This window comes from Kogia breviceps, chromosome 7 (assembly GCF_026419965.1).
Source record: "Kogia breviceps isolate mKogBre1 chromosome 7, mKogBre1 haplotype 1, whole genome shotgun sequence".
In the NCBI taxonomy this organism is placed as follows: domain Eukaryota; kingdom Metazoa; phylum Chordata; class Mammalia; order Artiodactyla; family Physeteridae; genus Kogia; species Kogia breviceps.
The window spans coordinates 70,091,247-70,105,527 of NC_081316.1; the positions used below are offsets into that span (position 1 = coordinate 70,091,247).

Genomic DNA, 14,281 nt, shown 5'->3' on the forward strand with positions numbered 1-14,281 from the left:
ATTATTCTATTTATAAAATTCTTATCCTGGTTTCTGTGCTATTATTTCCCATTTCTTTTGCATTACTTTGAGATGTTGTATATTTTAACTAAAATATAATACTTCCTTCAATGTTTGAAGACATTATATATATACATATATGTATATATATAAAACCATGGAAGACTGAAACATTAATAATATCTTATAGTTTATTAAATAATGATGATACAGAAATAATAGACAAAATATTTAGTACTGATTCCTTAAATACACTATTTAAAAACTCTTAGCTAAAACATTAAATTTTTGAGCCACTGGAAAAGTGAACCGCCTCACAGAAATACTTAATATTATATAGGGAATATACTATTTTAACATTGACTCCATTAAGTTATTACTTTAAAAGGTACAGGGTACTGTCATTACCCATTAAAATAAAAACACAATGAGATAAACAACACAGGACAACTACATGCTAATATTTTGAACTAACACTTCAAATGTGGACTGACCACATATTTTATTTAAAGCTTAAATAATAAATGTTTCTTTTGGCTAAGACAGCTTTTATCGTCATTGGGTTCTACTGATTTTTGAGAAATAGAGCTGCTCCACACTGAATCCACTGATCTTGGCTGCCCCCACATGGAATGTCGATATTGATCACCACACGATCCCTTTCAGCACTCGTGTAAACAGGCAAAGATACGCACTCATCAGGGGAATATGGACCATATGCGCCCTGTTTAAAAAGAATTAATTTTGTTTTAAAATACAGCAATATACTGTGTTGCAACAGATCATTAGATAACCAAAGATACAAACACAAAATCTTCCCAAATAATAAAATATATTTAACATTTTATTATGAAATGTTTTAAATAAAGACTAGCATAATAAACCCACATCATTCAGCTGCAACAATTATCAGCTCATGGCCAACTGTATTTCATTTATAACCTCCTCCAGCCCCAAATAATAGAGTATTTTGAATCAAATCCTACACATTATAAAATTTCATCTATAAGTATTTAAATATATGTCTATAAATAAAATATAAAAATATAATTAAAATACGATATCACATAAAAGTATTAACAATAATTCCTTAATATCATCTTATACCCATAATGCCATTATCCCATAATTTTTAAAAGAATTTTTTTGTAAGAACCGCAATTCAAATACAGCCCACACTTTGAGGTTTGTTTTGTCTCCTAATTCTCCTAAATTTATTTCTTCTCCTTTTTTCCTTGTAATTTGTTTGCTAAAGAACTATATCAAAGAGTTTCCCACATTCTGACTTTTGTTGGCTACATTCCCATGGTGTCATGTTCTTCTGTTCCCTGTATTCTTGTAAAGTGGGTCTGGAGGTGAGTTCAGATGCAGATTCAATTTCTGGTAAAAATACTGCATAGGTAGTAGGGTATACTTCAATCAAGAGGCATATAAAGTCTGGGTGTCTTTCTTTTTAGCTATTAGGAGCCATTGATGATCATTATTTATATTTAAGATTACAAAATGATAATCTAATTCTACATCTCTTCATTTCCAGGCAGAAACAAATCTATAAAGAGGAACTTCCAGTTATCAATCATTTGATTACCATGAGGTACAGTTCATATAGGAAAGGCTGGAATAAATGCTATCTAATTTCCCTTTATTTACATGCTTTTAAAATAATGCATTTGTTCCCTAGCATACTATAAAGGTGATCAATGAGCACCCTGTTTTTTTTTTTTTTTTGTGGTACGCGGGCCTCTCACTGTTGTGGCCTCTCCCGTTGCGGAGCACAGGCTCCGGACACGCAGGCCCAGCAGCCATGGCTCACGGGCCCAGCCGCTCAACGGCATGTGGGATCTTCCCGGACCGGGGCACGAACCCGTGTCCCCTGCATCGGCAGGCGAACTCTCAACCACTGCGCCACCAGGGAAGCCCCTCTATTTTTTTAAGTATCATTATGAACTGGTGGATTTAAACATGTTCAATGTGCTTCAATGCAATGCAATTACTATCTTACTGGTGTTCAAAACGTCAATCTTTGTGCAGTGGGAACTCATTAGGCTGGCTCCTGAGGGTTTTTGTTTTGATATGTCCCTAGTAGTCTTCAGTAGCTTTCTTACCTTCTAGTATGTCAAGATGTTGTAAGTACATCTTGTATATTTGCTGTCCCAGAAATCAAAAATTAGTCATTACTCTGAGGATCCTTGGTTCCTTTAATGAGAAATGGTACTAGAGATCATAATCTAGGTGCTAGGAATGATCTATCATTCTCCTTCTAGGATTTTTCAGTGACTGAAGCTTAGAAATATGTAATTTTAAAAATAAAAACATCAGAAGCTCATAATAGTCATTCCAATTCAAATTTAGGATTCATGTTTTTATTGAATTTATATAATTTTATTCAACTAATGGATTAGTTTTTAGAGTTAGAATGAAACTTAAGAGAAAAGTTAGACTCATTCTAGAATTTTACAAGTGACAAATCAGAAACCCATGAAGAATTTATCATGGTAACCTAGTTAAGCAAGTGGCAAAGTTGCCATAGGTAGTACAATTGAAAAAAAAAAAAATTTGGCATTAGCTTGTTTAGGAGCTCCTGACCCTAGAGAGTAGATTACTCTCTGAGCATCTGTTTCCCTATTATAAAAGGAACATAAACAACACTGGTCCACCTAATGGGATGTTGGGTGAATCCAATGATGTATTATTAAGGAGTTCAAATACAAAGCATTATTTATTCACATAAGGACTACATATGCATAACTTTTCTTTAATTCCTACTAATTCTCAAATCAATTAGAAAAAAAGTCCCAGCCTTTTACCATCTACTACAGGTCATGGATGGTGCTAGGATAGAGAGAAATAAAAATATTTTTTCCTTCATGAAGAAATTTAAAGCATTCTATTTTTAAGTCTAAGTGGGCATTATATGGAATTTTGATTGTCTTTTCCAATCCTTTTCTCTACCCCCCAACACGAAAATAATGTTCTAACTTTTCTAAGTCCTTCATATAAAACAGTTAAGTCCCTTTGAAAACTCATTCATTTCTAAAATCTCTAAATTGTAACCTGATTGACATATGAGAAAATTCATTCTTTATGAAGAATCATTACCCAAATAGATAAGAAGCCCATCTGCCCTGAATGTTTCTAATTTTCCTCTATGTTTGTATTGATGATTCTGTCAGTTACTCATCCATTCATTTAACAGCATTTATGTGCTAATATTGTACCTAGAATTATAAAAGCAAAGCATTTCAACAGTATCCAAATAGTGAAAATAATAATCTTCTTTGAAGCTTAAAGTTTAGTTTAAGAAACAACATACACATCAAATATTTAGAATATAATTTTTGGCAAAATGAGAATTTTAAAGAAAATCAAAATAAACTACTACTCTGGGGTATGTTAACCTAGCAAGGATTAATGGAGAGAATGAATCCTGAGTTGGGCCTCAGAAAAATACAGAATTTGGAGTAAAGAGAATTTTCAACCATTATTAGTCACTGCCTAATCTCTTCCCTCTTCTCCAATTCTGCTTAAATGGCAAAGCTTTAGGATTCACAAATTCCTGTAATTTTCATAACTCCTTAGCCATTCCTAAAGTTAATAACCTAGTGTAAGCTTTCTTTTGGTATTGGCTTTAAATTCTTCAGCAAAGAGCAAACAAACATTACATATTTGTTGAACTGAAACGATCTGAATCTATGAATGTCTATAATCCTAGAAAAGGTCTTAAATTATCTTCTTCTGCCACCCTATATTTGCTTTGCTTCCCATAACTTCTATGGTCAAAAATGAAAACATCACATTGAAATGTTTTATAATGCTATTCCTTTCTATTCAGAAGATTTTCTCTATATCTCCAAGCAATTTTCCCTTTAAATTAGGAATTTAAGAGTAATGCAAAGTTGATTCTTTGCATATTCACTATCAATTTCCCAGTTTTTGTATATATTTCCAAACCCTTCCAAACTTGCTTTTGGTTGTAGGCTTTTTGTTTAAAGTGAGGGTACAAATCTTTCCAGCAAAACGTACAGTGTTTTAAAAGCGAAGTACCACAGTTGCTTCTTAAAATTTTACTTGTTATTGCTTAAAATCTCATAAACGGTAAATGTTACAACCTCCCGTAAAAAAAGTTAAAAGGACTTGTCCTTCTGTCACCAATAAATAAATGATCAAAGTAATAGAGCTAAGTACTTGGGCATTCTCTCACTTAACACAATACCTTATGCAGACAGAAACTTTATATTGTTTAACTGAATTAAATTCTTATGCCACAATTCCCTCTTTAATATGTTTATCTTAACAGACAAAGCACAGACCCTGCTGGGCTGAAATATTTGGATGAAAGTAAAATTTTATTAATAACTATCAATAAATACACTAAGTGCTCAGTTAATGCACAAAAGAGATATATTAGGAAAACTTCAAATAATTCATATTATATTATATGTAAACAAATTAGTTTGACATTATTAAAATTAAATAATTAAAAATCTATATATTATGATTACTCATGCTCATCTCCATGCCCCAGGGAAAGTGGCTTAAAAGTATGCGTGTACTACAAATAGAAGGCAATATGTTAATATGTGAAAGAAGACATTTACAAAGGCAAATGGTGATATTTGGTATCACTTAGCCAACAAACCAAAGAAAATGACAAAATAAAACAACACCAGAAAACAAAAAAGCCCCAAATTATCCAGGTTAATTATGTTAACTATTTGGCCTATATCAACTCAAATTTCATTATAATAAAACACATGAGGGCAAACCAAAATATTTTTCTCATCAGAAATATATTTATGCATAAAGTGCAACTAACTTATTCTAACATATGCTTTCTGAATGTTTATGAACCAAGTCAGTGGACAGTTACTTTTTTTTAGAAAAGAAGATGTTAGGACATCAGAGGTTTCATGTATGTAAAAGTGGCATTATTAGTAATACAACCCTGAAAAAAATAACCTATCTCAAAACAGGAAACAAAACAACTTGCCAACAATGAATATTTTGAATGACTTTGTTCTGTCAAGAATGTCTAGCTACTCTATTTTGGTAGATAAATACTTCCCTCTATTTTTCAATAATACAATGCTAACAACATTGCTCTCATAGTAAGTTCTTAAGAAAAAAAACTGTCACATAGAAAAGACATTAATTAAATATTTATTATATTTAAACCAGAGTTTTCAGCATATATCATTTCATATACATGGTGAAAATACTTTAACATAAAGAAAAGACTGTTACTGTGAGTGGCTTGTGTAATCATTATATAGTCATAATTTCCCTGAGAATAAAATTGTTTCTGAAGTTGTACTGTCAGTTGTGGCAACTGTTGGAAGGTGTAGGCCTGTGGGGTTCAGGCTGGTCCATGGTTTCTATGTTACTGTGGGGCTGATAAACCCGAAGTAATACTCTTTATTGGAAAAATAGAACAAAGGCAAACTGACTTCTTGTGGAATGTCAGAACAGGACATTATCTAAGACTGATCTACCTCATAAAGTAGTGTTTCCCAAACTATGTTATGTGGAACATAGATCCAGATGGAGGGTGGGGTGTAGGTGCATGAACAGGGTTGCATGTTAAGGAAACTTTGGGAGTTCTCAGAGTTTTTAATATCCTCAAATACATCATGAATTTCCAAATTTAAATCTGTTTACTGAACAACTTTTCAGACAACCATTATGGAATAATGTAGAGTCAAACACTTTTTAGGAAGTGCTTTGGAGAAAGTGAATGCTTCTTTGGGTAAAATCCCCTCGGGAAATCTTATTGTACCTATATTAATTTAACCCCTAGTCCTGAGCTGGAACTTGAAGAACCTTAAGAATCTGCATCATCAATGAATAAACACATAAATGAACAGTGTGAGTGTAGGTATATTAACTTCCTGCACAAAGATAATGGTAAACAGACACACTAGGAAAACATTAGCACCAGCATTTTACTTCCTTTTAATTCTTGAGCATTCCTAATTCTAATTTTGTTAACTGGCAAAGTACATTACATTTATAATAGAAGCAATGGTAAACCTCCCCCTCCCCTCAATAAAAGCCTTAGGATTTGTTGTTCATATCCTTTGTTAAGTATTACCACATATTAAAAAATCTCAAAGTTCTTCAGTTTTCTGCAACCTAAAATGCTCTTTAAAAAAATGTAGGTGCTATGTACCTCCTAGTGTCTGAGTTGTCCGGCATGTTTCTGCTGAAATAAAGCTATTCAGGACTTTTAGGGGTCAGATAATATTATCGAAATAATATGTGGAAAAACCTTCTTCTGGCCTAAAAGCAATTAGTCACCAAAGTTCTGAACTCCATTATTTTATCTAAGCTTATCAAAGGATTCTGAACTTTCTGCAATGAAGTAGCTATACGAGTAAGTGGCAAAAGTAATTCTTTTTACTTGTTTATATAAATTGATGTTGATGCTTCCTTTGATTTTATGCTGTTTCCTTCCCTCTTGGTAAAAATGTGTTAAAATGCTGATGGCCCCCACCAAATTCTGTAACACTTATTAAAAACAGCTATAGTTACCCTAAAAAATGATTTATTGAACAAAAATAGTGCTTAGCTCAAGCAGAAGTTGGAGAGTTTGATAGTTTATACAGAGTCAGCAAACTTTTCTCTAAGAGGTCAGATGGTAATATTTTATGGGCTATATGGTCTCGGATACAACTATACCCTCAACTCTGCTGTAGTAGTCTGAAAGCATCTACATAAATGGGCATAGCTGTTCTCCAAACAAAACTTTCTTTATGGACACTGGAATTTGAATTTCAGATAATTTTCATGTCATAAAATATTGGGTTGGCCAAAAAGTTCATTCGGGTTTTTCTGTAACATCGTACAGAAAAACCCGAACGAACTTTTTGGCCAACCCAGTACTATCCTAAGTTTTTCATCTATTTAAAAATGTAAAAGTCATTCATGCTCACATGACTGTGGGCTGTACAAAAACAGGCAGCGTACTGGATTTGGCCTGTGGCCTGTAGTTTTCCAAACTCTGGTTTATACTGTTAGGTTGGCTCAGTATTAGGCCTAAGATTTAAGACAGATAACCTGGATTTGAAACTTAGTTGCTTACCTATTAACTATGTTATCTCTATCTTGGTCAAGTTATACAATCTTTTAAACTTCCATTTTCTTAGTTTACAATGGAGATGATAATTCCTATTTCAAATTGTTTTTGGAAAGCCTAAATATCTTGTATTCTAAACAGTTTGTACAGTGCTTGGCACATAATCAATACAAATAAATGCTCATTGCTATTGTTCAAACACTAGTGCTACTACTGGAGGACCCATAACAAATCACTCTATTTACTAGATTTACGGTTTCTTCCTCAGCAAAACAGAGAGAAAAACTATTCTACCATAGTCAGAGGACTGCAATGAAAGGTAAGTGTGATTGTATTTCACCCTATGCCCATCCTCAATTCTCTCAGTGCTAAACTGCTTTTCTAAAACTACAGATCTGATCTTACAACACACGTGTTCTAAGCTCTCAATGGCTTTCTATGATCACAACATAGTCTAAACTCCTTGGCATGGCTCCATGGCTTGTCATACTTGGTCTTAGTCTTCCTTTCTGACCACATCCCCTACCACTCTTCATTTGAACCATTCCAGTACATTCCAGATATACTATACTGTCAGTTCCCAAAATAACCTAAATTCTTTTCATATCTCCATGCATTTAAATATACTTCCCCTTCTACATGGAAAGCCTTGCCCCTAACTTTTTTTTTTTTTTTTTTTTGTGGTACGCGGGCCTCTCACTGTTGTAGCCTCTCCCGTTGCGGAGCACAGGCTCCGGATGCACAGGCTCAGTGGCCACGGCTCACGGGCCCAGCCGCTCCGTGGCATGTGGGATCTTCCCGGACCAGGGCACGAACCTGTGTCCCCTGCATCGGCAGGCGGACTCTCAACCACTGCGCCACCAGGGAAGCCCGCCCCTACCATTTTTGAATTTGTCCTTGAACTTTTCTTACTTCTACTGTGACTACAGTCCTGAGAAGCTGCTTCCTCTCCCTGTGAGGTCATCTGACTTTTCCTCATCTGCTTATACAAGATAGAGCTGAGGTCTCCCTTCATTTACCAAAGCACTTCATGTAAACCTCCATAATTGTACTTCTATAACTCTGAACTGTAATAGTTTCTTTACCCGTTTGCTCCTCTACTCAACAGAAGACTCTGATGGAAGAGATTTGTTTATTTTTGTTATCCCAGGGTTCAGAATATGGTATATAGGAACTTAAGTATCTTATGATGATTGAAAGCACTTCTTAGTACACTATAAAGCACCATATGAAATGTTAATTATTATACTATTATAAAAACATTTAAAAGTGTTGGCATCAGGATAAATTAGACTTACCGTGTATGACGCCCTGCTAGGTACTTCACAGACACAGGACCTTATTTATTCCTCAACATGGTCCTATAGAAACATCATTATCTCCACTTTCAAATGAGGAAACTGGCTCAGTGAGGTTAGGTAATTTGCTCCAAATCACCCAGCTCATAAGTTTGGGAGCTGCGAGTGGCATTTAAACTGCTGGACTCCAAAATTTCATGTTCTGAAACATTTAGCAATATACCTCATATTCTCTCCTTCTTAGCTGATCTAGGAGAGGCAGTCAAAACAGTAAGATTATATGGGAAGAAGAGGCTCACTGTAAAGGAAGCAGGGGGAAAAAAGAGGTGGGGAAGTATCTTAAATCCTTCCATTACATGGCAGGAAAAAGTGCAAAAGCCTTCGGGGAAATCTCTTTTATAAAAATAATAAATTCATATTATCTTTTAGCCATCTCTTTTATTGGCTAAATATTCCACTTCATTTTACCTCTCTTTACATGAGATATTTTTCAAATTAAATTACTTTTAGCTTTCTATTCCAATCCTGATTTTTTAAACTGTGGTAAATAAAACTGGATAGAAATGATACTCAAAGTAAAATATTGTGGAGGGATAAATTCCAAGTCTTATAATGTTATGTTGCTTTTCATACAACCCAGTTAACAGATTGGCTTCTGTTCATAAGCACACTGCATTCCTGATTTGCATTCAGTTTGTGGTCAGTTATGTGGGTATTGCTCTAGGTCACCCTCTTTTGCATTTACGCCTACTCATTCTCCATGCTCTATTTTTATTGCTGGGGTTTCCCCTTAAGTGAATCATTTTATACATGTCCAACCTTCCCCTCCCATCAAGGTCATTATATGGCTTTTAATTTTGTTTGCCAGAGAAGTAACACTTCACATAATTTGGATTCATTTGAATTCATCTCTGTCATAATATACAACTTTATATATTATGGTTATAACCCTCAGCAAATTTTAACCTTAACTTTTGTATAGAACTTTCGATATGGTCCACACACCTAATGTGTGTAATCCATAATTTACCAACTTTTTCACATACAAATTTCTTACATGAATCAATAACCAGAGAGAAATAAAATAAAGATGATTTCAACTTCTCCCTTCTCTGTCACTCTACTACTAGAGAAAATGAAGCTTATATGGGGGGTGGAAATGGCGAGTTTCACAGAAATGTATGTTCCTTTAGGTCAGAGGATGCTCTTATAGCTCTCTTAGCAATAACTGTTAATTATAGATTTATTAGTTTTTATTTTAAAATAAATATTCTGATGTTTTGGGTTTTTTATTTAAAAAAAAGAATTATAATAATTGGAAAATTCAATGAAGTATTTCACAACTAGAAAACTCATTTTTCTTGTAGTAAGCAGTATATGAAATAGTTTGTTGGTGATTAGATATAGAATCAAAACTTTTAAGTTTATTCACATGTATTCTTACTTACATTTAGTAAAAGTTATGTGTTTCATCTACAACTATGTCTTATTTTAAAGGCAAATATCCCTCAAGTTCCATTGTTGAAAGTTCTTTCAAAAATTGAAGGTTTTGGACTTCCCTGATGGTGCAGTGGTTAAGAATCCACCTGCCAGTGCAGGGGACGTGGGTTCGAGCCCTGATCTGGGAAGATTTCACATGCCGTGGAGCAACTAAGCCCGTTTGTCACAACTACTGAGCCTGCGCTCTAGAGCCCACGTGCCACAACTACTGAAGCCTGCGCGCCTAGAGCCCGTGCTCCACAACAAGAGAAGCCACCACAATGAGAAGCCTGTGAGCCACAACAAAGAGTAGCCCCCACTCGACACAACTAGAGAAAAGCCCGTGTGCAGTAACGAAGACCCAATGCAGCCAAAAATAAATAAATTTATTAAAAAACAATTGAAGGTTTTAAAAGGGAAAAAGTTAACCGAATAAGCCTTTGTCAAGACAGTTTTCTTCATCTGCCAATCAGCAGCATAGTGACATGGTATTAGATGTGTATTAACATCTTGATGCTTTCGATTTCTTCATGCCAAGCTACAGGGAAGTCATTTAACTTATGTGAACACACATTTCCTCATTTGAAAATAGAAATAATAATATCTACCTTGCAGGGCTACTCAGAAAAGTATGTAAGGTAAAGTATATAAAACATTTAGCACACTGCTGAAAATAATAGGAACACAATATGTGGTAGTTCAGATTACCATTTAAGGTTTTTTTCTTATTAGACTATAACTTATTTAGAAATTAAAAACTATAATATTTTTCTTTCCATAACAAAATGAAGCTTTTAAAATGTCCTGTACATCTTAAAAAATTATAAAGGACACAATATTTTGATTGTAAATTTGTTCAGATGCAGGTAAGATTAGAAACTAAACGAAAAATTCATAGGCCAATTATATCTTATTGAAAAGATAAAATCTAAAAATTAATTGATTAAATTAAAACTTGTTCCTGTTAAAAATGTATTACCTGTGGAATCCAGCCCATAAAACAAGGGAGAACTGATGATACACTAGGAGAATCATGCTGATTTTCAGAAAGTCGATTTCCATCAAAACTGCATCCTTCCAGTAATAAGCCACTGATCTGTCATAGAAACACATAAACCATTAAAATATGTATTAAAGGCTGAAACAGCAGTAGTTACTATAGTATATCTTCAGAAGAAAGGCAACAATTTCCATTGTGACTATTCATTCCAAACAATGTGAAAACAAAGATCATGGTATTTTGTTTGAGAATAATGAAGGTGAAGACCTGAACCAATGTTCACTGTGAGCTTCCTTTAGGCTGAATCCTCAATTTTAGCAAATATTTTGGAAAAAAAGACTTACAAATGTCATCAGTTATATAATTGCATATGCCTTGGCATTAGATTAATAGACATATAATGACAAAAGCCAAAAAGTTACTCTTTTTCCATGAGGGGGAAAGAAAAGCATACTAGAGAAAAAGAACATGTGCTCCCTGCTTGGAATTCCAACATCATTTTCTAAAAAATAGAACAAAACTTGGAAAGGTTAATGAAAAAATTCTTGCAGAGCTGAAAGAAGAATAAAAAAGGAGAAAGAGTTAATCTCTTACTCTAAATTAACCTTAGTGTAAATTTATAAAATTATGAAAATAAAAATATAATTATTTTGGTAATATTAGTTTCATATTTCTTCTTTAAAAGTGTTCATTCTTTTCGTTTCTGTAGTGTTAATCTACACTGAGTTTATCTAAAGGCAACAAACGTAGAGTCTGCATTTTGCATTCAGACCCCTATCTATAGTCTCACAATTTAAACTTGATAGAAAATGTAAACAATCTTATAAATATTGTATAGTACCTTTTAAGTTAACATACTATAGAATTTTAGAGTCAAGGGAACACTTTAAATTGGAAGTGTTGAAATCATTTTCAGTTATAACTAGAGAATGGTTTAGGGACGAGGAGGTACTAGTAGAGTATGCCTTGACAAATAGTTCTGATTAGCTAAATTTATAGTAGTGTTCTTTACGATGAAAAGATAAGCAACTTGTTTGTCAGTGAAAGAGCTGGGATAAAAACAGAATTATTGAATTAAGTTCAATATTCTTTCTACTATACCACTAAAGTGATGTTATACAGGCCACTTCAGGGTTGCTGAAGTATTGCCTTGAAGAAATGTAAATTAAAATTTAAAGAGTACTTGCTAATTTCAGTGCTAGAAAATCTCTGCAAGATAATTCTTCTAAAGCCTCTTCTAGAAATTTCATTGAGTTTTGCGCTCAATTGGTCTTTATAGAAATTTGGAAAAGTAGTCCCCACTGATAGTGTCACAACTTGACTATGTCATATGCATATACAGATATAAACTTATCATTTTCCTCTTCTAACCAGGGGGTAAGAGGGGTGAGAAATACTATTATCTGGAGCCTATTTCAGTAATTGGCACTACTGACCATGTAGTTGCTTAATCAGACACCTGGGATACATTCTTGGTTCCTTCTCCTGAACTTCCCACATGCTATCAACTATCAAGTCCAGCCACTTCCAATAAAATCTTCTAAATCTGTCCTTTTCTCTCTACACCCTCTATCATTCCCCTACTTTGGAATGTAAAGTAAAAAAAAAAGAGAAAACATAAGAACTTCAAAAAGCGATATGCTGTTGTTTATATAATAAAATGATAATATATCAGGGATTGGAGTAGTATCAACAAATGGCACCCTTGTTCCATCTGGAATTCTGCATCAATGGAAGGTGAAAAAGCAGGTAGGCCCAAAATATTACCTTTATTACTGAAAAAGATAGTTTGGAGGATATAAAAGGTCTCCAGGCAAATGGATTTGCTAATATCAACACTAAACACAAGAATTTGGAAGGCTTAACTTCTAGTTATGACAGTACTAAGCTAAGGAGCCAGCTGCACCAGGTGCAGAGACTATATTGAAGGGGCAGAGCAGAATGTGTACACCCAAAAGAAAAGCATAGGAAGGCACAGTATTCAGCCCTGGGTTTCTGACTCAAACTCACAGTCAGATAAACACCTTTATCTGACACCTTTCCTGGAAAGGAAGGAGTCAGGTAGAAGGCAGACAGTGTCTAGGAGTATGAACCTTAGTAAATATTCCTCCATGCAGAAAAAAACAACAGGAGCAGGAAATAAGAAATCCCCTCTAACATTATATTTAAAATACTTGGAAAATTGCCTGATATACAGCAAGTGCTCAATAAGCATTAGCTATTACTGTTCATTTAATCTAACCCAGATTTGAATTTCTAGACATTTAGAATTGTTTCATGTAGTGTATCCATTTAAATAAGGCAAAATAAGGTTTGATTGGAAATTATTTAAATAATTTCAATCAAAATTTTTTTTTTTTTTTTTGTGGTACGCGGGCTTCTCACTGTTGTGGCCTCTCCCGCCGCAGAGCACAGGCTCCGGATGCGCAGGCTCAGCAGCCATGGCTCACGGGCCCAGCTGCTCTGCAGCATGCGGGATCCTCCCGGACCGGGGCATAAACCTGCGTCCCCTGCATCAGCAGGCGGACTCTCAACCACTGCGCCACCAGGGAAGCCCCAATCAAAAAATTTTTGCTTATATTTGATTTTGCAAAATATTTCCCAATTTGTCCTAGATAACTGAGTCTATCCATCACTTCATTTATATATCAAAGAGCTAGGTGATGTGTTAGAGCATACTTTTTAATTTGATCAATACTGTACTTCCTCTCTCTTTTCACCTCCTTTAAATGATAAGCCATATTAAAATGCTATTTATACTTATATATATACTTATGGGGCAAATTTCATAGTTTTCTATTAAAAGTTTGTTAGAAGTTTATTTTAGTCATTAGTACCTTATTGTGCATGACACATATCCCTTGGATGCAAAGAAATAATTACTGAGATCAGAGCTCATTTGCTTACATTATTTTATTTTATTTTTTCAAGTAGACATTTTTTTGAATTCCAGTATTTTCTTTATTTCCACAAGAGATACATTTGAAAATATTAACTATATCAACATCTGATCTCTCTTTTTTTAACTTTAATCTTTTTTTAAAAATTGAAGTATAGTTGATTTACAATATTGAGCTAATTTCAGGTATACAGCAAAGTAATTCAGTTATACATACATATATTTTTTTTTCAGATTCTTTCCCCTTATAGGTTATTACAAAATATTGAGTATAGCTCCCTGTGCTATACCGTAGGTCCTTGTTGGTCATCTATTTTATACATAGTAGTGTGTATATGTTAATCCCAAACTCCTAATTTATCCCTCTCTCCCTCTTTCTCCTTTGGTAACCATAGGGGTTATGTCTGTTTATTTTAAAAGAACCGCATTGTTAAGGCTGCCTCTTGACATCTGTACAAATATACTATTTGAGTTGAAAGCAAATAATTAAGTGAAAGGCATCTAAATGTGCATCTCTTGCTGTAATACCA

General features: G+C 34.1%; 1 protein-coding gene across 2 annotated transcripts in view; it reads right to left on the reverse strand.

The window, feature by feature from the left end:
- Positions 1–463: 463 nt before the first annotated feature.
- Positions 464–14,281, reverse strand: part of DYNC2H1 (dynein cytoplasmic 2 heavy chain 1) — a 380,690-nt gene continuing 366,872 nt past the window's right edge. For both annotated transcript variants that reach the window (XM_059068297.2, XM_067038564.1), the window contains 2 exons: positions 10,832–10,948; positions 464–724 (listed from right to left, as the gene is read on the reverse strand). In XM_059068297.2, the coding sequence (XP_058924280.1) occupies positions 566–724; positions 10,832–10,948 (276 nt within the window). In that variant the 3' untranslated portion in view covers positions 464–565. The remainder of the gene's footprint in view (positions 725–10,831; positions 10,949–14,281) is intronic.